Here is a 24,440-nt window from a genome sequence, read left to right as displayed (position 1 = left end):
CCATGCAATTTTCAAATACTACCTGGCGTTCCATTAGCTAGTTTACCCTTTGCAAGTACTTCGTCAACTTCCTCTTCAATGTAAAAGTACAATTGAATTCAAATTTAACTTCTTCCTTAATAAAATCGGAACAAACCTTGCAATTTAGTAATTCTTGAATAGATTTTGTCATAATTTACCTACATACATCATTATTTAAACAAAATATTAATTCAATACACTAAATTATCAAATAAAAATTTTAAAAATCAACAGTAACACACAAACAAACTAGCAAAATGGTCAGTTTTTTTTTTTTTTAAATTAATGTAAGATGAAATTAAAGAATATGTCCAGAAATTACACTAACAATTATCAAAGAATCAAAGTAATGATATTACAGTGTATATATAAAAGTAAAAAGGGGTGGGTGAAGAGATTCAGCAAAGAGCAACAAGTGGAAAGTAAGGACCTCAAATATGCAGAGATAACCCACTTGGAGAGTTAGAGTTCTTCAGAACGCACTATTCTATATTTCTATTATACCACACCACTGGCTTCAAAGTCTCCCAGTTTCAGTGGGATAAACCTAAACCGTAAACAAACTACATATCTAGAACAAATTAGTCTGAAAATAATTCCAATGCTACATAATGAATAGAGCAAAGCAGCTCGGGCACATTTTTTCTAAGTTCCTGCAATCAGCATCCAAACGTACAAGTATGCTTCATCCATGCTATTTAAAAGAGAAAAAAAAAAACAACAAACAAACAAAAGAATTAGTATAAACAAATTAAAAAATATATTTTAAAATGTTACTTAACTAAAAATTTTACCTGGACAACATGTATAGCAATATTTTTTATCTCTCTAATCATATGTTGCACCTCATTGATCATTTTATGAGGTGCATTCAGTATGCATTACTGTACAGGAAAAATAGCATCTTCCAATTTATATCAGGCATCTTATTTCTTAAGATGATAACGCATGGACTTAAATGCCGCTAGCAATAGAGCATAAATCATAGGGTTTATATATTTAGTTTGATTAAGCAATACCCACTGAAGCCTTATAACCATATCAAGACGTAATTCCATTTTAGCACCAAAAAGAAGTAATGGGTTAACTCGAAACATTTTTAATTTTGCCATCCTAAAAAAAAATAGAACTAAATAAAGAAAAAGATTTAATTAAAAGATTTGAACTACTTACTCATGTCGCTTTAGCAGCGCCATCGTCTTAAGTATAAAGTCTATATACCTGAGCATTTGATCACTATTGCAATTAAACCATTTGCGCACAAATGTCGAAGCACTAACCATGCATTCTAATATTCTCTATTTTCTTTGGCTCTATAAAACCGACTTTCAATTGCACATTTCGTTCATTTTCAGGCTGAAGCTGGATCACAAACACACTTGATGACTCGAACTTAAAATCATCACAGATACCCTCAAGTACAACAATAATATTGTTAAGTTCAAATATTAAAGTTTTATCATAGCCTCTTACAATCCAATTATCAACATCTTAGAATTTTGACCTAGGCTCTGATACTAGCAGTTGGTATCAGAGCCTTCTCTAACTATTGGGATAGGAACTTGCTTCGAGCTTAGGTTGAGTCTGTGTCAAAACAAGGTTGAGTTTGAGATGAGCCTAAGTTAAAATCCTAAAAGCAACCTGCAAAATATAAAATGTGAAAAAAAAACTAAACTAAATATAAATATTTATTTTAAAATAAATAACATATATAATAGAATATATAATAATAAAACAAACCTGAAAGGATAGAAGTGAGAATTTGACGGTGGACCATGCTTCTCCCCATTCCTTCATTGTGCTATGAATCGCTTCTAAAACTACAACAAAACGATTCTTTGGATTTGGGCTACTAATGCCGTATATTTTCAGCATAGTTGAATCACTTTTGTCTTAGTACTTCAAAATCACACCATAGTCATGGAAATCACCATGCAATTTTCAAATACTACCTGGCGTTCCATTAGCTAGTTTACCCTTTGCAAGTACTTCGTCAACTTCCTCTTCAATGTAAAAGTACAATTGAATTCAAATTTAACTTCTTCTTTAATAAAATCGGAACAAACCTTGCAATTTAGTAATTCTTGAATAGATTTTGCCATAATTTACCTACATACATCATTATTTAAACAAAATATTAATTCAGTACACTAAATTATCAAATAAAAATTTAAAAAATCAACAGTAACACACAAACACACAAGCAAAATGATCAGTTTTTTTTTTTTTAATTCATGTAAGGTGAAATTAAAGAATTAAAGAATATGTCCAGAAATTACACTAACAATTATCAAAGAATCAAAGTAATGATATTACAGTGTATATATAATAAAAGTAAAAAGGGGGTGACTAGTACCATTTTTTTCCTTTTCCAAATTCAGAATAATCCACTCTAACATCTTCAAGGGTGATTTTGGTTTGGCAAGTTCCTGTACAATTTCCACCTGGATCAAAAGCAAATTCACTCCACCATGACATTTTAGGATTAACATAGAAGATATCATTTTTCCATTCATGTGGAACACTACTAACCCTTTTCATTTCACTTGCATTCAGAACTCCATGGGTGCCAATGCTTGACAAAGCTTGTGGTACCTTCATTTCATTGATTAGATCATAAGCTTTGGTGAGACGACTTGCACACCCAAGTAAATCACCCATTCAACTATAATGCTCCAGCTTAGGCTGTATTTGGAATATCTGTTCCATGGCTCTAAACCAATACCATCCTTCATCTACCAAGCCAACATGGCCACAAACAGCTAAGACATTGGAATTAACAGCTGCAACAATATCAACCTGAAGAAAATTCTTGAATGCTTTAAAGAGACGATATTGCTCAAAAAGAGCATCCAATTGAGTAGCATTCGATTCAATGCCCTCACAAATTTTACTGCCAAATTGAAACGGACGCAAGAATAGATCCTGAGACATGGAAACTGGAATCACAAATTTTACTGCCAAATTGAAACGGACTGAAGAATAGATCCTGAGACATAGGAACTGGAATTCATGCAAGGGTATGCAGGGGTGATGATTGGCATTTTATGTGATCCCAATCCTAAAGCCCACATCACAATACACGATCTCGAGGCATTAGACAATGTGATTTCATTTTGCTCAACACCATTACAAAGCATATCAAAGAAAAAACCCAGCGCCGTTCTAGAATCCCCTTTATCTCCACAAGCACATATAACAGAGGTCCAAGATATCACATCCTTTCCATCATGCTCAATTTTACCTTTCCCAACTGGAAGACAGAAACTAGAATCGAGAGCTTCAACTGATACAAGGAAGGACCCACTTACTCTAATCGCCGCTTCTGAATCTCCGGCGAAGATCGCCGCTTCTGAATCTCCGGCGAAGATCGCGGCCTCTGAATCTCCGGCGTAGATCGCGACCTCTGAATCTCCAGTGTAGATCGCCGCTTTTGAATCGCTGGCAGGGATCGATCCATCATCTGGAACTAGAGGAGGAGATCTGTTGAGTCCGAGAGCCTCCATCACCTCGTTTTTGAAGCTGGAAAACTCAGCTTCCATCCGAAGCTTAAACCTCTCCACGAAATCCGCAGTAACCTGAGACTCGACCACCTCAGCTTCAAGCTTGTCCAACTGAGCTTCCATGGTGGATGGGGGTAGGGTTTTGAGGGAGAGGGCTCTGATACCAATTGTAATGAACCTGTGATTGCAGTAAGAAAGAAGAGAGGAATAGCTGGGATTTACGATAAAATAAGGAAGAAAAATAGACAGAAAGGGATATGGAGAGGTAGAGAACAGAAGAAGGAGATAGGGTTGAGAAGAGAAATTAGGGAGAATGTGTATTCAGTTTCATTCAAATCTAGCGTAATCCCCAAATACAATCTAATCCCTATTTATATTAAAAGATAGCTAATAACAGAATTATTCCATATCTAAAATATCATTAAAAACTTCGTAACAACCCAATGAGTGAACTGTGTCGTTTCATGCCCTGCTATATTATCTGTTGGATGAGGTCTACTGTTGCGCTGCTGCTTATTGTGGTCTGCTGACCTGCTTGGGGTGTTACATCAAGCTGGATCACAAAACACTTGATGACTTGAACTTAAAATCGTCACAGATACCCTCAAGTACATCAATAATGCTGTTAAGTTCAAATCTTAAAGTTCTATCCTAGGCTCTTACCGTCCAATTATCAACATCCTAGGATTTTGACATAGGCTCTGATACCAACTGTTGGTATCAGAGCCTTGCCGAACCGTTGGGATAAGAGCCTGCTTCAAGCTTAGCTTGAGCCTGTGTCGAAACTAGGTCAAGCTTAAGATGAGCCTAAGTTAAAATCCTAAGAGCAACCTGGAAAATATAAAATGTGGAAAAAAAAATAACTAAATATAAATATTTATTCTAAAATAAATAACACATATAATAGAACACATAATAATACAAACAAACCTGAAAGGATAGAAGTCCGAACTTGACAGTGGACGATGTTTCTCCCCCATTTCTTCATTGTGCTATGAATCGCTTCTGAAACTACAACAAAACGATTCTTTGGATTTTGTCTACTAATGCCCTATATTTTTAGCATAAATAAATCACTTTTGTTGTAGCACTTCAAAATCACACCATAATCATGGAAATCACCATGCAATTTCCAAGTACTATAAGGTGTTCCATCAGCTAGTTTACCCTTTGCAAGTACTTTGTTAACTTCCTCCTCAATTGTAAAAGTACAATTGAATTTAAATTTAACTTCTTCCTTAATAAAATTGGACCAAGCATTGCAATTTAGTAATTCTTGAATAGGTTTTGCCATAATTTATCTACATACATCATTGTTTAAAGAAAATATTAATTCTGTACACTAAATTATCAAATAAAAATTTAAAAAATCAACAATAACACACACACTAGCAACATGATCAGATTTTTTTTTTTTTAATTCATGTTATGTGAAATTAAAGAATATGTCCAGAAATGTGTGTGTGTTTTCAAATGAAAACCTCTGCTATCATGTGAACATTTGTACCATTGTGCATCGTTGATCTTGCTCGATCTTGTGATTTATAATGATTTTGACCTGATAATATACATAATGGTGCATAATGGTACACAGGTTCACATGTTAACCAGGGTTCTCATTTGAACCTAATTAGGTTCAAATGAGAACCTATGCTGTCATGTGAACTTGTGTACCATTGTACATCATTGATCTTGTGATTTATAGTGATTTTGACCTGGTAATACACATCACCTCACCACTCTTCATATCTCAGCCGTCGAATATCACACCTCAACGGTGCATAGAAGTTTACATGTTCATATGATAGCAAAGGTTCTCATTTGAACCTAATTATATATGTATAGTTGATTGAGAAATTAAACGGTAGGGCCAAATGTGAAATGAGATATAAATTATATAATCATATGTGTAATAAAAAAAATTTAATAGTTAAGAACCAAATGTGATTCATGTATAATAGTGTTTTATTCTATCTAATACTCCGAATATCAAGGTTGAAAAAATTGCTAGGCTCCCTCTAGGCGCCTGGGGACCGCCTAGGGCGCCTAAAGCGATTAATCGGCGCCTAAAGCACCTAGGCGGGTGCCTATAGGGGTGTTCATTCGGTTAACCGAACCGAATTAACCGAAAATTTTTTTGCCTTAACCATTAACCGAACCGAAATGCGCTCTCCTCTACCGAATTAACCGAACCGAACTTTTTTTCGGTTAATCGGTCAGTTAACCGATTAACCGAAATTTTTAACCCTAAAATTGAAAATCCTAAAAATAACTCCTAAAATAATAAATTCAATTAAAATAAAATACATATCATAATAAATTCATATCAAAACATACAAAAATAATACCATTAAGTCCATAATCCATTTGACTATTTGGAATTTTAGTACATATTATATATTTATATTTAATATTTAATATATTATATATATATATTCCAAAATTCGGTTAACCGACACTTTCGAACCGAATTAACCGTTAACCGAATTTTGGGAAAACCTTTAACCATTCTCCGAATCAAAATATTTCGGTTAAAAAACGGTTAACCGAATTATGTCGGTTCGGTCAATTAATCGAAATTTCTCTGAAATTTGCACACCCCTAAGTGCCTAGGTGGCCGACCTCCTAGCGCCGATCCCCATTTTTGCAAACTGCCGAATATATTATGTTACTCCGTACAATTTAAGGAGTAAAAATGAAATTCTCAAAAAAAAAAAAAAAAAAAAAAAAAAAAAAAGAGAGTAAAAATGACATTTTCCCAAACTTATTTTTATCCCGTCAAAGCCACCGTCTGGTTTGACAGCAAACGGTACTTTGTAAGTGGTAAATCGAAACCCTAGTTCTCAGTTTTCACTCTCAGAATCTCTGTTCTCGTTTCTCCATTCTATCGCTTCTCTCCTCGAAGCCAATTTCTCTGATTGCTCTTACGGTGAGTCTCTCACATACACTCTCTGTCTCTCTTACAATGTTTTGAATGTGTATGCTTATATGCAGCGTCTATAGAGAAATTAGCATCCGAGTATGCTACATTCGCTAAATATATAATGATTTTTGTAAATTCCAATCTTAAATTTGAATAGATTATTATATGTCTTGTCTACCTAAAATCTGTTAAGTAAATGTGTGTTTAACCTAATTAAAAATCATGTTCATGTCTCGGTTTGATTCGTGTTTAGTCTTGTCCCGTCTCGATATTGTGTAAGATTCGATTCCTTGAGGACCCATTTAACATGAATTGCCAGGTCTACTCCAATTCCTGCAGAGGCTAAAGAGATGCGCCAAGAGTGATGGCCGGACAAGATGCACAACCTGTGAAACAACTTGAGGAATGCTCTGTTTCCAAGTTTGTATTCTTATTCATTTTCAATTTGCTATCTATCTATCTATCTTGCCAATATTAATATGCTAGAGTGTTTAGTTTTGAATCGAATCATCCAAGGAAATCGTTCACATTGCTATTTGAATTTGGAAGTGGAAATTGTGAAGTGTATGTATGTGTCTTTGAACTAAGTTGGCTATCGAAAGAGTCTAGCGCATCAAATTGATGAAATATAGAGAAGCTAGGAAAAGCCATCACATGGTACAAATCAAGATTTGTTCTTTGTACTAGCCTGCTAGGAGACAACATTTGTTTTTCTTTTTCAATCTTTCTTTTATAGATAAAGTTTCTAGATTTTCAGCATTGTGGGTTCTTGTAAGAAATAGGTATGCTTATCAAGAACTAGTTTTCACTACTGTGCATATATAACTATGATCTTTAGTAGCACAGATTGCTAAGGTGGGAAAGTTGGAAATTTTTTATGGCTTTGCTTTATGCATTAGCAGCTCTTGAAAGGACAAGGTTTAAAAAGGCGGAGGCGTAAGCCTCGAGGCGCATTGAGGTGTAAGCCTCTATATATTGCTAACTTATAAACATTGTTTATAAAATTCACCACAAGATCTCCTGGAGCACTAAGTGTAGTACTTTTCTTCGAATGATTCACCATGTTTAGATATAATCAACCTACACAAAGAATTAATAGGGTAAAAAATCAATATTTTTTTTTAAAAAAAAATCACTGCCAGCAGGCAGCAGTACTGTAAAAAGAAAACAAAAAAATCTGTAAAAAAATTGCCAAGTGTCCAGTATCTATGAAGCCACAATATATATATATATACACACACACACGAATACACAAAGGACATTACGCTGAGGGAAGAGAAGAAAAGAAAAACAAGAAAAAAAAAATGACGAAAACAGAAGAAAGTTGTTGCTGTCGCCTGGAGTTCGCACTTCACAGTAGCGTGTCGTGAGTCGTTTCTTCCTAGGTCAATTTGTTTTCCTCTAATTCTACTATAATTAGGATTGGGATAGATTGGGTTTATGGACTTTGCCTGCTATGCCTCAACAACACGCCTCAAACATGTGTTGAGGACTTGATGCACATGAAACTATGAAAGGCCTACTTCACCCAAAGAGGCGTATGCCTCAGCACCTTTCACTTACACCTGGTGCGCCTCAAAACTGCCTTTTTTAAACTATGGCTAGGGAGTCTCTCAACTTTAATTGATGACCTTACTTTAAAGTTCAAAAATATTTGGGTTCTGTATGATTATTGCTACTTAAGGCAACTGGCAGGGTTACACTTTGCTGCAGCAAAATGGCTTTATTGATGTAAATAAACCTAAGTTTTTACTATCAAGGTGGAAACCTCAGTTGATGCGGCCAATACGCTTATTTAAGGACACTTCTGAATACACATTCAGACTTGCAGGGAAACCATTATGTGGTGTTGACCCTGAAAATATATATGAATATCAATTTGTAGCCTTGTAGGCCGGAATATTCAGTACTTCTGTTACTTTAAAGGAAATGAAAATCTCAAGCTACCCTTTGGCAAGAAAATCATTTTAGTTATGATCTCCATGTTTGAAGACATGCAGCAGTGCCCCCTGAGGGCCTGAACCTCCTGCTGTTGTCTTTCAGTAGCTAATGTCCTCCCAAGAAAAATTGTTTTCAAATTACCTTGCAAATCAAAACTCCCAAGTTCAATTAGATGACTTGTTGGGAGTTTGCTTTTGCTGGGTAGGAGTTGACAAGTTTATTTTGGTGGCAGCTAACTGCAGTATAATTTTACAGCGAATTTGAATTTGAATGGAGAAATTGTCATTTTCTGTTAATTTATTTTCATATATCTGCTTCAATATTTAAGCCCTATTCCTGATTTTTGTTGCATTTTCATTCAACATTGCCATTTACAGTCATTGAGTATTATTTCTCCCTAATATTCAATAAGATCCTAGGGCCTATTAGATCAGCCTCCTTGGCACCAAAGGTTTTGTGAATTTGCTGCATAACATGGTTGTAAATCCAACAAAGTAAAGAAAGTATTTGTGTTTCTTAACATTTAGTTCTAAATTTCTTCAGTGCACTTGGGACATGGGTTTTTTCAGTAGCTGGTGCTTTGCTTGCAATACCTGTGGGGATAAAGCGGAAATCTTTGGCGCCCCTTGTATTCTTCGGGACAACTGGAACCATGCTTGATATAATTATGGGAATCAGTGCCTGTGAAAGAGAACACGCAGAACGCCAGAAGCTTTTGGAAGCACAAAATTCTGCTGCCGCAGCTGCTGATGCATTGCCCAATATTGGAGCCGGAGCCAGAGCCGAATCATGATGGCACTCAGGCACGCACGCAAATCACTTCTTTTGTTGGATTGCTTTCGATTCTGTGGCTGTCAAATTTTGGCATTTAGTCCAAATTTTTCTGTTAAACGTTTCTGTTAAAATTAGTCTAATAAATCATCATTACATTTATGAAACCAACAAGTGGAATACCATCTTGAAGTAAATGGTCATTACAATTGTGGTAAATACTCAATACAGCTGTGGGTAATGTTCATTGCTTTTGAATTATGTTCCATAAATAAATGTCAATGTTCATTCGATTTGTAAAAAAAAAAAAAAAAAACAAATGGCTACTTCAAAGCTTGGTGCACCAGGTAATTGGATTAATCAACTCAATTGAAAGATGGCAGTGAAACTGAAACCATCTCAAACTTGCCACTTTCCCAGTCTCTATTAGCATCAATATGAACCTTAAACTTCAATAAACTGTTCTTTTCTTTCTGCAGTAGAGTCTTTAACAAGATTAGCCAAATCCTATACAAGTTTGGTTTAACACCAACATCGTGTACTTTCGATCCAGTGCCTGATGAATGAGGTTTTGTATTTGGATTATCGAGAGTTTTGCAGTTCTTTTGTCTCTGATAGCATGCATATACTTCCTCAGCTTTAATGTTTCCAAACAAGAGCTCAGCAGCCTTATTCCTAACGAGAAGTGAAATATACCTTGAATCGTCCCATACATATAGCTGCAAAAAATAACAGTAATAAATAAAAATAAAGATTAAAAAAACAGGTTACTGAAAAATCAAATTGGAAATTTTTGGTACCAAGTGAAATAAGAAAAGATTTGTATGCATTTGTGTGTTCATATCCACAAAAGCTACAAGACAAGGATGTGGATGTGTTGAAAATGAACATGTGTCAAATATGTAAATAGATTAATAAGTTAGACTCTTTAGCTTATCCAATAGCCTAATATATACTATGCTCTTGTAATATTTCCTATGAATGTTATCCTCAATTTATCTCATTAATGTAGTCTATGTTCCCCTCTTCTCTTTTCAATTGGTCTCATATTTCAGTTTCCATAAGCTCTGGTGGGTGGGTGACTATTTGTCCCTTGTCAGACATTTAAAAATCTTAAGTTTTTTCAAATCTTTAATTTCAACAAATACGAATTTCCAAACCTTAAATCACTATGAATCTAAGGATAATGTTAAAATAGAATAAAGATAGCATTTCCCAAAAGAGGGCCACCTTGATGGAATAGATCCATGTTTCTAAAAGAATTGCATGATTTTTACATCTATCATCTATGACCATGTTGCATCTTCATGATTACTTATTTACACAAAATCTACAGAAATTCACTCCCTACCTTTCATTTGTGGACATATTTCTTTTTCGGAGGATAATTCACTAAAGTTAGCTGCTTTTGCAAAATACTGTATATACTGTTGTTCTTACAAAATTTATTTTTTGGAAAGTCTAAATCTCTGCTATCTGGCACTAAATGACTTTTTTAAGTGATTTCTTGCTGGATTTAGGCTTTACTTGTTTTTGTATAATATACTCTATACTTCCCACCTTAAAATGCTATGAAGTTAAAATTGGAAGATCAAACCATAAAAAATAAAAATTAAAAAAAAAAAAATTAAAAAAAAAAAAAGGGGAAATTGACGTTGACATCAACTCTAACAGCCAAGTTTGTTTTACAATAAAAACATAAAGGAATAAGATTCTAGAAGAAATGAAATAGAAAAGGAACTCTATTCCTTGGGTTGGTTCATAAAAACAAGGATAAAGGACTTAATATTCCATAGTTTGGTTTGCTTAAGAATGGAAAAGGAATATATAAAATATGACCAAATATATGGTAATTTTGTCCATCTTGCCACTATGAAAGCCATTCCACTTATATACAAGCAACTTTAGAATTAATCACTTACATCAAATGTAAATATTTAGCACTCCAAAGAATTTCAGAAAGTCCAAGAAAAAGGACAATGTAGTGACAAGGAAACATGAAATTCACTTTGTAATTAGTATTAGCATTCAGCCTTCAATGAATCAAGGGCCATGATTGCTTGATTTGCTTCTAACTTTTTAGGTGAAATTAGACAACAACAACAACCAAAAAAAAAAAAGATAACAAGCAAAATATGTTAAAAACTTGGTATAGAACTTACCATGAAGGGTCTATATATGTGTCGTACCACATGAAGGTGATTAGAGCTTTTCTGACAATAGAACTGAGAGGCCTCAGTCATGGTTGATCTGTCACAATGAAGAATCAAGCATTATTTTGTGAAAATGAAGATTTAAGCAGAGAACAACTTTATCTTTTCATACCCATGATCTTGATTTAATGGAGTCCCACATAGATGACAGCCAATACCAACTAAATCATCAATCAAGTTATTATCTTCAAGCATGAAAAGCCTCCTACTGATGAACAGGGTTTCAGTCTCAGATTCATGCAGATTTCTACAGGTGATTGGCAGAAAAATTTCACCGATAGAAGCATAGAAGCTTGCCTCACAGGAATCAAAAAGAAGGCATAATTCATTTAGGGAGAAGCAATCATGACATTTTGGCTCTTTATGCACTTTCCAGTTCAGTTTCAGCTGTTTCGACTGCAGAGAATTATAAATGAAATTAAATATTTTTAAGCATTTGAAGCACAAACAAGAAATGTACTTTTCAAGTTATGACAGACAAAAAAAATGCTCAAGAAAAATTTTAATGCAATGAATCCACCTGCCCCTCTAAATCAAACAAATACTGCTAGACGGACCTAAGATAGAATATAATATGCATTTACAGTGTATAATAAAGCCCGCCTAGAATCATATCCAATGTAGGAATTCTACTCTCCCTTTGACTATTTTGAGCAACTTAATGAAACTTCCACATAATTCAGTATTTGGTATTGTATCTAGACTATGCATCTATCCTTTTGAGAATGCTGAATTCAAATTCGACATGTGTAGAAATGCACATTATCAAAATCAAGAAAAAAAATTTACTCCCTGTATGAGTAAGATCATACTTGATAGTGGTTTAGTCCATCATTGACATACACATTTTCACTTTTCTGTAACCATCTGATAACTTTTTGAAACTTATTCTTTGCTGATGTACTAACTTGGCATCCCCCTGTCACATCATCCACATCTATAAATATTCAAATAAAGAATATATTAGCTCCAATGACTGGTGCAAGTTGAACGCTTGCATTTCTAGTGACTGAAAATGCTGTAATAATAATATGCAGAAATGCTTCAAGAAAAGAGATAGCAAATATACACACACAACTCAAGAATGGGCTTCATATGGTGACAAATGCTAACCGATTGGCCATTAAATTATGTTATGAAAGTGAAGAGAGAGGGTTTCTAATGTGTTGTCGTATATTGTCTCAAACTGTCATATAGAAAAGAGAATACAAAGCCCTATAAATAGGTACTAGAAGACTACATATAGGAAACACGTTTCCATATACCCTGCCTTCCTAAATCCCTAAGATTGCCTAATCAATAGGGATTCTATATATCAAATATATATTCTATATTCCATAACACTCCCCCTCAAGTTGGAGCATATATTTTAATAATGTCCAACTTGTTACACAAATGAGTGATAACCCAAAATAACTAAATAACAAATAACTCAAGTCCATTTAGGACACTCCTTTGAAACGAAAGCCTTGAACGCCACCAATGCCACGAACAACAGGTGAACACACAGTGACCGAACAAGCTTGACATTGGATACTCATACTCCCCCTCCAACGAAAGCTTCGAACGCCACGAATCCCACGAACAATGGGTGAACACAAAGTGACCGAACAAGCTTGAGATTGGATACTACCCCTGAAACGAAAGCTGTGAACGCCACCAATACCTACGGACAGTTGGGTGAACTCAACGTGGTGGACCGAACAAGCTTGGGATTGGACCCTCCCCTTGAACCAGAAGCTTGGACGCCTCCAATACCGCAACTCCGGGTGAACACAAAGTGGACCGAACAAGCTTGAACGCACAAGATAAAAAAGACAAACTCCAAACTGGAGGACACAAATTCTTTACTAGCAAAATGGAAGTATCTTACTAACAAAAGAGAAGCATGCTCCAATCAACGAGCATAAAAAAGGAGAGATAACACCAAACCGAGACACCACCAAAACAAGACAGCAACAAAACACAAAACGAGACAGCACTAAAACACGAAACGGACTCCATCCTTCTAGAGGTCAAGAACATAAAGACCCCTAGACGCAAGCCCTTCACCAAAAACCCTCTTCATCACCAGATTCCGAGACAACAGCAGCAACAGATATATACTCAGGCATACCCACCAAAAACTAAGCACAAACAGATCAAAAAACACACATCGTAATACAATCCTAATTCTGTTATATATCATAATCCTCCAATGTATTATATATTTTTTATTTTCTGGACATGAATATTATTTTTACTACAACCTTCCTAAATACAAGTCAGATTTCTGTGGAGTTCGGATAGAAAAAAGAAAACTTACGTAATTCTCGTCGTCTCTCATCGTCGATTTTTCTCTTAGTTTTCTCTGATGGAGCAGCAAATTAAGCTTTTCGTAGGAGGATTGTCACACGACACGAACGAACAAACCCTAAGGGATTACTTTAGTAAATATGGAGAGATCAGAAGCTCCGAGACCATTAGAGACCCAATCACTGGTTTGGGCAGAGGTTTTGGTTTTATCGTGTTCGCAGACAGCTCTGTTGTTGAACATGTCTTGAGTGATACCCATGTCATCCTCGGAAAAAAGGTGGAAGTGAAGGTGGCTAAACCCAAGGGTTCCAGAGAAGCTGTGTTGGAGACTCGTGTTAAGAAGATTTTTGTAGGGGGTGTACCGCCAGACTCCACAGACGAGGAATTGAAGGAACATTTTGAGAAATTTGGTACTATGGAACATGCCGAGATTAGACGTCCGAGGGGGTTTGGGTTTGTCACCTTTGAATCCGAGGAAGCTGCGAAAACTGCACTGAGAAACCGTTTCCAGTATATGAAGAATAAGACGGTGGAGGTCAAGGTTGCAGAGGTTAAGCCAAAAGTTGGCCTCAATAATGGTATGACGAATTCCCTTACCCTAACTTGTGGTGGTAACATGACTTTCCCAATTTTCCCTACTACTACTACTACTAACTACCCTTATGGTAACCCGTACTCGGTAAACTATGTTCCTTATTATATCCCAGTGCCTACCAGTGAATTTTGTTATAATAGTTATTTTCCTAGCTACTACAATGGTGGGAATTGGCAACATTTAAATAACCCTAACTCACTTCTTGTTACCTGACCACCCCTTGCCAATAGCCAACCTGTTGTTATCAGACCACCTCCTAGCTGACCTATTGTCATCCGACCACCTCCCAGTAGACCTGTTGTCATCCGACCACCCCCGGTAAAAGTAGAAGAACAAAATGGCAATGTGGCTGCGGTAATTGATGAAATACAAGATGAAATTGATGGCGAAAGTGTTACTAATGGTGAAGTGCAAACCCAAGATGAAATTGATGGGGAACTTCTTACCAAGGCTGTTGTAAGCGCTGGTGATTCCTTTTAAAGGAATGTATGTTTTTTTTTTAGGGGAAGGAATGCATGTTTTAGTTGTTATAATATTGTGTTGGATTTGTGAACCAATGACCGTAAATCTATGCATGATTCCTTTCAAGACAATTGCTTTAGTTGTTATAATATCATGTTATATTGTTTGGAAAAAAAAAAAAAAAAAAGGTATGAGTATCCAATCTCAAGCTTGTTCGGTCACTGTGTGTTCACCCGTTGTTCGTGGCATAGGTGGCGTTCAAGGCTTTCGTTTCAAATGAGTGTCCTAAATGGACTTGAGTTATTTGTTATTTAGTTATTTTGGGTTATCACTCATTTGTGTAACAAGTTGGACATTATTAAAATATATACTCCAACTTGAGGGGGAGTGTTATGGAATATAGAATATATATTTGATATACAGAATCCCTATGGATTAGGCAGTCTTAGGGATTTTGGAAGGCAGGGTATATGGAAACGTGTTTCCTATATGTAGTCTTCTAGTACCTATTTATAGGGCTTTGTATTCTCATTTCTATATGACAGTTTGAGACAATATAAGCACATTAGAAACTCTCTCTCTTCACTTTCGTAACAGATTATCAGTTCAAGCCCTATAAAACATCTCTGTAAAACAGAGTTAGTCAGTTAAGTGCCTACAGGCTACATCTTCCTCTCCATAACCTGTATGGCTGCAAGATATAAAATCCTCTGACACTAGGTTCGGCCTTTATAGCTTATACACATGGCAATTGGCAAGTTGGTTAATTGTATACATACAATTAGCTGGTTGTGTAAAATTGTAAGTAAATATAGGGAGCCTTAGAATGATTTATTGATAGAGTTACATATTACTCCTGCTCTCCCATTTTACTATTTAAAGGTCAAACTAACCTTTTTAGATAAGTTTTTAAAGGTCAAACTAACCTTTCTTATATCAGTTTTTCTTTAACATTTCTTATAATTTTAAAATTTGATTATTTGTGTTTAATAAAGCTTTTTATGTAGTTTCTAAATACAAAGTAAATAATTTTTATTGCCTAATAAAAATCTAATTAATATAATTAAAAAAAAAAAAAAAAAGTGTAAACAACTTTGGATCAATCCTCATTAACCGAACATGTATTTCTATATACAAGTAAAATCCCTAACATGTATTTAAATGTTTACCCAATGTAGGATAGACACACTACTTAACAATTTGTAAGATGAGCTTCAAAGAGCAAAAATAAAAAATAAAAAATAAAACAAATGGACATATTCTTTTTTTGAAACAAATGGACATATTCAAATCACATAAATGCATAGCCAGAAATTTGCCTTCCATTTCCATATAAAATAAAAGAAACTGTTACCCTCTTACTAAGGCAGAAAAATGAGCAGCTTAAAATATATGAAAATGTTAACCCAACATGACCTCTTTGTAATTTCAAATACCAGAATATAACTTGCTTTGTCATTAGGGCTGCAACAGACTTCTTGCCCATTTATAGAGTACCCTAAACTTTACGGGCACTTCATGCCAAATTGCTTAGGCCCTAAAGCTCAAGCATCTTTTTCTGCCAAGCCTTTTAAGATCTCAATAATCAACAGCCAAATTTATCACCATAAAGCTCCAATGGCATTTTTTAGCAATGTTTTTCCTTCTTTTTTAATTTCTCTTGACAAGTTGACAGTAGAGATGTAGTTGAAGTATTAAAGTTTATTATTAAAAGCTTTTCTTAATCAACTGGTCCTTATCTCCCACATTAATCCACCAGAAAATTTGCAAAATAGAAATTTGAAGTCTGACTTTCACCTTATGAATACTAGTAGTGTTAGACAGTTCTAAGACATCAATAAATCTTGCAAAGGATGAATGATACCTCAACTGCTTTCTTATCTAATGTAGATTTCATTCCAGGTGTAATACAAACAGAAAGAACATCAACAATGGATAATGATATACACATAAAAAGCCTGACGTCTAATAAATAGAAATACCCAGCAAATCAAGACTTCATCCTATTTTATGTATAATTTCTCATTCTTGACGTCCATTTAAAAGGTCAGGTTAAGAAAAATAAAATAAACACTATAAAACGAAGACAGGTATCAAGATGGGGAAGAAAAATACACACACACACACACACACACACAAAAAGCAAGCCACAGATGTAATCTGCATGTGTCTGAGAGAAAGAATGGACCTTTAGAAAGTATTGATTCATATCTCTGGACTAGACATAGGATGGATGAACAGTGGAGAGTTTTGGCCTCCACTCTCTCTCCAAATCTTGTAATTTTAACATCTGAAGATGGCAAACAAAATAGAAATCCTAGAATGACTGCAAGAGAAGTTGAATACACATTCTAGGGTAAAAAAAAAAAATGCAGAATCTACAATTTCACAATCAACATAAATGGAAAAGCTGGACAGGAATGAAAATTGAACACACATGAACTTGCAATTTCAAAAATGTTAAAAGGAAAAAAGGATCAATGCAAAATTCCTTTTTTTTTTTTCCCCTTTTATATATATATATATATATATATATATATATATATATATATATATATATATATATATATATATATATATATATATTTTGCAGGGAAGATTGGATAGAAGAAGAAAAATTATGGGAAATCTGTAAGAAAGGTCTGTTCTAGGAATCACTCAAATGAGTAAACGTCCAAACAGTAAAAAAATATTGGAACCATCAATAAATCTCCATAGGCATTATGATACCAATACATTTTCTAGTACTAATTTTCATCAAACATATTACCCTCCTATAAATACCTCTAAATGGTAAATAATTCAAGTATCCATTTCAACACAAAACTGTAGATATAAGGGAAATCATATGCCCAGGTTCATGTATCTACACAAATTCCGTCAAGTGAACGTTTATCATGTTTAAACTGAATATTCATTACTAATTTCTTCTTCTTCTTTTTTTTCCCCCCTTTTTGCAAATAAAGTTGCTATATTTCTTGTATACATAATTCTTTAAAACAAATAATTGGATCGAGAGTCTCAATTCTCAACGAAGCAAAAGAAAGAAACAATGTGAGTTCAGAAATGGTAGAGCGAAAATACTACAAGTATACAATGCATACTCTGTAGCAAAACGACGGTGCCGGAAACAATCTGGGAGGCGATTTGGTTGTGCCATATGGACACAGGGAAATAGGTGCGCTTGTCATCGCCCACCAGAACGTCCGTCCTTATCACTTCTCTTCCTCCGCTTTTCGTCAAGATCTTGTACTGCACAGCACCGATAGGAATGGATACAAAAATGTACACTTTCCGTCTGAAATGAGGGAAGCAGTTGGGGATTAGGGTAGAACCTGAATGGGAGTTGAGCGGTGAACGAAGACTAGGAGTTGCACGTAGGCGTCGATGTAAGCCGATGCGTCGGAGAGGTCAATTATAGGGCCGTATTTCACGATTGCCGCCATGCCCACATCTGTGCAAGGCAGACGTTATGCCATGGAACCGTTGGTGAACACGGTTCTAACGGTGTTAGTATACCGTTATCTTTTTTTTTTTTTTTTTTTTTTTATAATTAATTGCGTGACTTTTCTTCTTTATTTTCACATTTTGTGGTTTCACTTTAATTTGAGGTGAACAAAGATTTCGGACATTCATAAATTATGAATTCATGCCTGCACATTCACTTTGAAACCATGCCTACACATTCTTGTCCGAAATCACGGACATTCATAAATTATGAATTCATGACTGCACATTCACTTTTGAACCATGCCTACACATTCACTTTGGAACCATGAGATTATGAATTTTCTGTTATAAGATTATGAATTTTCAGTTATGAGATTATGAATTTTCAGTTATGAGATTATGAATTTTCTGTTATGCGATTATGAATTTTCTGTTATGAGATTATGAATTTTCATTACATTCATAATTTCGGACATTCATAAATTATGAATTCATGCCTGCACATTCACTTTGGAACCATGCCTATATATTCCCGTCCGAAATCACGGACATTCATAAATTATGAATCCATGCCTGCACATTCACTTTGGAACCATGCCTACACATTCACTTTGGAACCATGAGATTATGAATTTTCTGTTATAAGATTATGAATTTTCTGTTATGAGATTATGAATTTTCAGTTGTGAGATTATGAATTTTCTGTTATGAGATTATGAACTTTCATAAAATTCATAATCTCATAACAGAAAATTCATAATTTGATCAAACGCGCGCCGTTAACTCCACATCCGCGAAATATTTTTTTTGGGCCTAAAAACGACGTCGTTTTGCCTTGTGTTCACCATTCTCGGTGAACACGATTCCATGGCATAATTTGCGTGTGCAAGGGTTCTGTTTAATAAGTTAAGTTTCCGCGGGCGCGGGGATTTTGTGGACCGGGTCCACCTTACAATATCACTTTTAGATTTGGAAAGAAGAAAAATGAGTTATTTTTAAAAAAAATATTTTTTTTTTTAGTATTTAATATATTTTGAAAAACTTAGTATGTTTAGTTTATTTTGTAAAAAAATGAATAGAATTGTATGTTTAAGCATTTTGACAAAAAATAATTTTTTTTAAATTTTAGCAGAAATTATTTTTTGTTAAAATGATTTTATTTTTTTCAATTAACGAAATATATCTTAACTGAGTTTTCTTATCTTATCTTATATATTATCTAAATACTGAAAACTCAAAAAATATGTTTTAGACGTTATTTTTTAATTTTTACACAGATCCTTAATATAATTAAAGGTGAAAATTTGTATAAGTTTTAACGTAAATTCCGAGAGGCTAATTAAGTGTTCTTAACGCACATGGCGATGAGGGGAGTAGGAGGCCCTTTGTTGTGCATAGGCGATCTGCTCAGCGACGTCGGCGAAGAAGGTAGCGCCTCCGACAACCACTCCTCAAGGGGCGTTGATCTCAAATCTTCTCATTTTCCGGAATCCGCTCCCAGTCTTAAACCCTCCGATCTACCTAAGCTCTTTCAGGTGCCTTCCCTAATCCCTACCCTGCATAACTGGTGATTTTATTTTCCCCTGTTTTAATATGCGTTTGAAGAGCTAGTTTGTTGTTTCCTTGGTATAAATGTTCTTATGTAAATTCAATACAACACACTAGCACTGATTCCAATTTTCCAATACCCTCAGATGTAGTCTCTTTTCTAATTCCTTTATATGATATGGGAGATTCAAGGTTCTCTTTAAAAATTTCACTGATTGATGTCATAATGTGGAAAGGAACAATCTCTGAAGTTCCTTGAAATGTGCTACAATTTCCCAATACAACAGATGTTCTTTGTAAACTAGGTGCATATTTATTCAAATAGCTTTCTTAGTCTATGTGAATGCTATCGACTCTATTACAATGTAGTATCTGTGCATACAGACTTTTGAACCTGAGACCTCTCATTTGAGGGGCCACGGCTATGGGGCTCGACCACAAGGCCTTTGGCGAAAAAAAAAAAATGGATATGTGAAGTCATGAACTTCAAATCTCGAGGAAATTTTGGCAAAAAGTAAAAAATAACTAAAAATTAATAGCTTGGAGGATTGTAATTCTATGTATTCATACAGAAAGAAGTTTGTGGGTGAAAAATAAACATGGATATAGAAAGGGGTTTGAGTAGAATGGATTGTAGGATAGTTCAACATTATGAACCTCATCTCTTTGTGTGATGGATTGATAATGGAAGCAAATTTCTATACTTTGACATAGTACAAGCAATGGGATTGATCCTTCTAGTAAGATAATGGATTGATAATTGAAGCTAATTAGCTATAGTCCAATCAACTAAGAGATATAAATCACAATCGACATAATTAAATCAGCCTACACTCTTAATTTTAGAAATTCATATGGTAACCCAACCTCAGCTAGGGATTTAGCTTAAATAAATCATCAAGAATTTCATACACACAATGCTCATGGGGACAATTAATTTAATAGAATAATCTAGACTAAAATAGAAGGGAATAAAAACTCAATAAGAGAAGCCGGAACATGCTTAGCAGCAGAACAATTCAACAAGCTCCAGAACAGCATGCAGCAACCTGCAACAGTCCACAGCAGCAATCACCAATGCCAGGTTGGAATTAAAGAAGGTGAAGATGGTTGTGCATAAATTGAAGGGAGATGTTGTTGCCGGGTCAAAGCCTCAAACGCATTTCCCAAATGCTATTTTCCTACTTTAGTCTAATTTTTAAAACCTTCCCATTTTTGTCCACCAATCTAAAAAAATTCTCATTTTTGTCAATTTCCCTCAATACCCTATCATAGTTGTATTACAGACAGGTCACGAGTTATTATTATTGATGAATACAATTTCTATCTTCTTTTTTTTTTTTTGGGTATTATCCATGTATTTTTTTGGCGTGTAACCTGACTTTACTTGGGGGAATAAACCGTGAATCCTGATGTGTTTCGACTTGTCTATCCTTCCACTTTGCACTGCGTCATTTATTAATTTAGATATGCAGCTAATTTCCTATGTCTTCTCTAGGAAAACTATGAGAAGCTGAATGATGCACTTGCTGGTACAGATCATTCATGGACCGATCTCACACTTGAAGTAAGGGTTAATTTGATTCCTACAAGAAATCTATATAATTCTAAGAAATGCTGCAATAATTGTTAGTTTTATGTATGGGCTGAGTCTTTATTATCAATTGAAGCATCACTCAAGTATGTGTCTTGTGCGACTTTTGAGTTTTGACATCTATCTATTATTATTTGACGAAGTACTACCTATTATTTGAATTTGAATACAATCCTCGTTTTATACGATTTTGTCTCATAATATGTGCCTCGTATATGTTGTTGACTGAATAGAACCTTGTTGTCTCCATTTTGTTCCAGTTGTGCTATGCTTTGGAGACCACCAACAAATTGGTTCACTCTACAAATTGTAATGTTGGCATGTTGTCTGATAATGTTCAGACGCTTCAGCAAATGATTAATCGGAGAGATTCAGATATAGCAGCAGCAAAAGCCATTCAAAGTTCACTGGAAGGAAGGGGAACAACTGGTGCTGAAAAGCATTTCCAAAATTGAAAGGTAAAGACTTGTCATTTTAGTTCACCCTTACCTTCTTCTTCTCCCTCCAGAATCAGCATTAACAGTGTACTAAAGGATGCAAAATCTTGAGATTTATTTGTACAATTTGACAGTTATTTTATCGTCCTTGAACTTTTTGCCCTTTTTGGCAGTTAAAATGTTGTTCAGTACTGGATGTATGATGCTATTGTACAGTTCAAGCATTCACAAACAAAAATTCTTATATTGAAACAATAAAAATGTATTATTCTTAATTATGACATTTGAAAAAGAGAGAGAGAGGCAAAAAAAAAAAAAAAAAAAGCTCATCGTCTATAAATAGTGAGGATTTTGGTGTGATTTTTTAGCTGCCAACTAGGAGAGAGAAGAAAAAAAAAAAAAGAAGAAAAAACTGACACCTCCCGAAAAAGTCAGGAAGTCTGATGCCTTGGTGCCATCCATTGCTCCACGTACGACTTTCCAGGCTTCTCTTTCACTTTCTCTCTGTTATTGGGCCCACAAAAATCTCCATATTGCAGGAGAAAAGTTTAGCTAAAGTCTTCATCTTTCATTTGTGAAAATCTCCTCCATGGGATTTTGTTGTCCTACAACTTGGTGAAGACCCCCATTAGGGGATGCCCTAAGGAGAATGAGGATGATAAAGATAAGGGATGGCTAAATGCACTCCTCAAGACCTCAACCCCTTCCCAATGGTCAAAGGCACAAAAAAATGTTTGATTTTAATACATACAAGTTTCAACCTTATTGCTCGAGTCTTGCATGGGAAAATGCTAAATGCGGTAAATTGGGAAAGGTGCTTCAACTGCACTAGTGATTTTTTATTTTTGTAGGATTTGAACTTTGCACCAAATGGTTACTAGCAAAACAAAGCTTATGAAACTATTTTGAGTTGGTTGACTAGTTGAGTTGTACCTTAGGGATACGTGTGCGTGTGTATGTGATAGTATTTGCAATATTTGCTCTAGTGAGAAATGAGAGTGTATTTGCTCTAGTGAGAAATGAGAATGAATCTCATTCATCTATCGCAAAAACGAATGGTTATAAATTTATGCTTTAAAAAGAGATGGTGATATTTTTGTAAATAAATATAACTTTGAATGAATAAACCATTGCATATTTATTCCAAAATGATGCGTATTTAGGCTTTCTAATCTATATGTGTATTTATATCAAAACAATGTATATTTGGATTGAAACGATGTATGCTTTAACCTTGCGTATTTAGTCTAAAACAATGCATGTGAATGAAGTTAGCTTAATTCATATTTAGTCTAAAACAATGCAAGTTTTTGCTTAAATAATATGGGTTTTCTCCCAAAGGAATAAGGTTCAAATTGGCCACTCAACGTAACTTGAAAATGCAATTAGGCCACTGAACGAAAAAAAAGTGCAATTAGACCATTGAACACTCAAAAAATGTGCAATTAGGCCACTGAACTCTCCAAACGTATGCAATTTTACCGGATAGCAGGTTACCATCAATTTTAGCAGGTTACCTGCTTACGTGGCAGCTTAGTTGGCATTTTTAATAATTTTTAAATAATTTTTAATAATTAATTTTAATAATAAATTTTATAAAAAATTAGAAAAAATTAAATAAAAAATAAAATAAAGTCGTTTTTATTTTTTTAAAAAAAAATTTAATAAAAAGTTATTATTAAAATTTATTAAAAATTAATTAAAATTTATTAAAAATGTCAACTCAGCTGCCACGTAAGCAGATAACCTGCTAAAATTGAGGGTAACCTGCTATCAGGTGAAATTGCACATTTTTTGAGTGTTCAATGGCCTAATTGCACTTTTTTTTCGTTCAGTGGCCTAATTGCATTTTCAGGTTACGTTCAGTGGCCAATTTGAACCTTATTCCTCTCCCAAATGATGTGGGAAAAACTTTTAAATACTTATAAAAATATCTCATTGTCTTTCATTTAAACCCATGCATAGTTTATTATATTTTTTTTCAAAATGGTATTGTATTTTCTCTAAAGTGATGCATTCTTTAATCCAAAATGACGCTTTTCTTTTATGACATGTTTGGTTCATGGAATAGGTCAGGAATGGAATAACATTCTTTAGAATAAAACTTATGCATATTCTTGAGTTCTTGGGAATAATTTATTTTTGTAATGTCTAATTCGCACTATTTTTGTTACGTATTAAAAATGTACTCTATAATGATTAAAAAAAAGTACTCTATAATGATAATAATAATAAGTGTCACTTTAATATTCACTAATAAAAAAAAGTAGGAGGAAAATAATTTTTTTTTTAATTACATTTCTCATGCACACCTTGTGTAAATCATGCATCATTGAATAATGGGAAATTAGGAAGAAAATATTTTGGCCATATTTGGTAACATAATTAGTTTATCAGTTAATTTTAGTTTATTTAATTATTATTAATTATTTAACTTGGTTAAACATTTAATATAAGTGTTTGATTAATTAGTTTTTTTGTAACAATTTATTGTTCTAAAATGCTTAAATTTTAAAAATTGTTCAAAGTAATTTTTTGATAAGTTTATGACAAAGTCATTTAGCATGTACTCAACTAATTTATCAAACATCTTTCTATAATCAATTATCAACTAATCAAACTTACTAATCCAATCAGTTAAAAGCTACTCAATATATTTAACAAAACGCCCCATTTTTCATTTTAAA

The 24,440-nt window shown here is 34.3% G+C and overlaps 3 protein-coding genes across 6 annotated transcripts; 2 read left to right on the top strand and 1 right to left on the bottom strand.

Moving 5' to 3' along the window:
• Window positions 1–6,320: 6,320 nt before the first annotated feature.
• LOC109177451 lies at window positions 6,321–9,417 on the top strand. Of its 2 annotated transcripts, none has more exons than XM_019326846.1 (3): window positions 6,321–6,453; window positions 6,787–6,867; window positions 8,932–9,385. In XM_019326846.1, the coding sequence occupies exons 2-3, from the start codon at window positions 6,812–6,814 to the stop codon at window positions 9,179–9,181; spliced, it is 306 nt and encodes a 101-aa protein (XP_019182391.1). In that variant the 5' UTR covers window positions 6,321–6,453; window positions 6,787–6,811; the 3' UTR covers window positions 9,182–9,385. The 2 variants fall into 2 exon arrangements, with proteins under 2 accessions (XP_019182391.1, XP_019182390.1); XM_019326845.1 differs by having other exon boundaries at window positions 6,322–6,453; window positions 6,767–6,867; window positions 8,932–9,417.
• Window positions 9,418–9,486: 69 nt separating this feature from the next.
• Window positions 9,487–19,094, bottom strand: LOC109177450. Of its 3 annotated transcripts, XM_019326843.1 has the most exons (8): window positions 19,056–19,094; window positions 18,060–18,178; window positions 17,829–17,976; window positions 16,913–17,014; window positions 12,185–12,309; window positions 11,485–11,768; window positions 11,322–11,409; window positions 9,487–9,878 (listed from the first exon to the last, which is right to left on the bottom strand). In XM_019326843.1, the coding sequence occupies exons 2-8, from the start codon at window positions 18,168–18,170 to the stop codon at window positions 9,525–9,527; spliced, it is 1,212 nt and encodes a 403-aa protein (XP_019182388.1). In that variant the 5' UTR covers window positions 18,171–18,178; window positions 19,056–19,094; the 3' UTR covers window positions 9,487–9,524. The 3 variants fall into 3 exon arrangements, with proteins under 3 accessions (XP_019182388.1, XP_019182387.1, XP_019182389.1); XM_019326842.1 differs by lacking the exon at window positions 19,056–19,094 and having other exon boundaries at window positions 18,060–18,182; XM_019326844.1 differs by lacking the exons at window positions 16,913–17,014; window positions 19,056–19,094 and having other exon boundaries at window positions 18,060–18,182.
• A 400-nt stretch (window positions 19,095–19,494) lies between these two features.
• On the top strand, window positions 19,495–21,944 carry LOC109177231. Its single transcript, XM_019326549.1, has 3 exons — window positions 19,495–19,709; window positions 21,221–21,289; window positions 21,577–21,944. The coding sequence occupies exons 1-3, from the start codon at window positions 19,533–19,535 to the stop codon at window positions 21,769–21,771; spliced, it is 441 nt and encodes a 146-aa protein (XP_019182094.1). The 5' UTR covers window positions 19,495–19,532; the 3' UTR covers window positions 21,772–21,944.
• Window positions 21,945–24,440: the final 2,496 nt, after the last annotated feature.

Source organism: Ipomoea nil, unplaced genomic scaffold (assembly GCF_001879475.1).
Source record: "Ipomoea nil cultivar Tokyo-kokei standard unplaced genomic scaffold, Asagao_1.1 scaffold0804, whole genome shotgun sequence".
Lineage (NCBI taxonomy): Eukaryota > Viridiplantae > Streptophyta > Magnoliopsida > Solanales > Convolvulaceae > Ipomoea > Ipomoea nil.
The sequence above is the reverse complement of the archived record's forward strand: the minus strand, read 5'-3'. Positions and strand labels throughout refer to the sequence as shown.

Coding starts and splice junctions, on each gene's coding strand:
- LOC109177451 (XM_019326845.1), top strand. CDS start 6,812: ATGGCCGGACAAGATGCACAACCTGTGAAACAACTTGAGGAATGCTCT. Junction 6,868..8,931: donor GAGGAATGCTCTGTTTCCAA/GTTTGTATTCTT, acceptor AAATTTCTTCAG/TGCACTTGGGACATGGGTTT.
- LOC109177450 (XM_019326843.1), bottom strand. CDS start 18,170: ATGGCGGCAATCGTGAAATACGGCCCTATAATTGACCTCTCCGACGCA. Junction 17,015..17,828: donor CACCGTCGTTTTGCTACAGA/GTATGCATTGTA, acceptor TGCCATCTTCAG/ATGTTAAAATTACAAGATTT. Junction 12,310..16,912: donor TGAATCAATACTTTCTAAAG/GTCCATTCTTTC, acceptor GAATATTTATAG/ATGTGGATGATGTGACAGGG.
- LOC109177231 (XM_019326549.1), top strand. CDS start 19,533: ATGGCGATGAGGGGAGTAGGAGGCCCTTTGTTGTGCATAGGCGATCTG. Junction 19,710..21,220: donor ATCTACCTAAGCTCTTTCAG/GTGCCTTCCCTA, acceptor TGTCTTCTCTAG/GAAAACTATGAGAAGCTGAA. Junction 21,290..21,576: donor GGACCGATCTCACACTTGAA/GTAAGGGTTAAT, acceptor ATTTTGTTCCAG/TTGTGCTATGCTTTGGAGAC.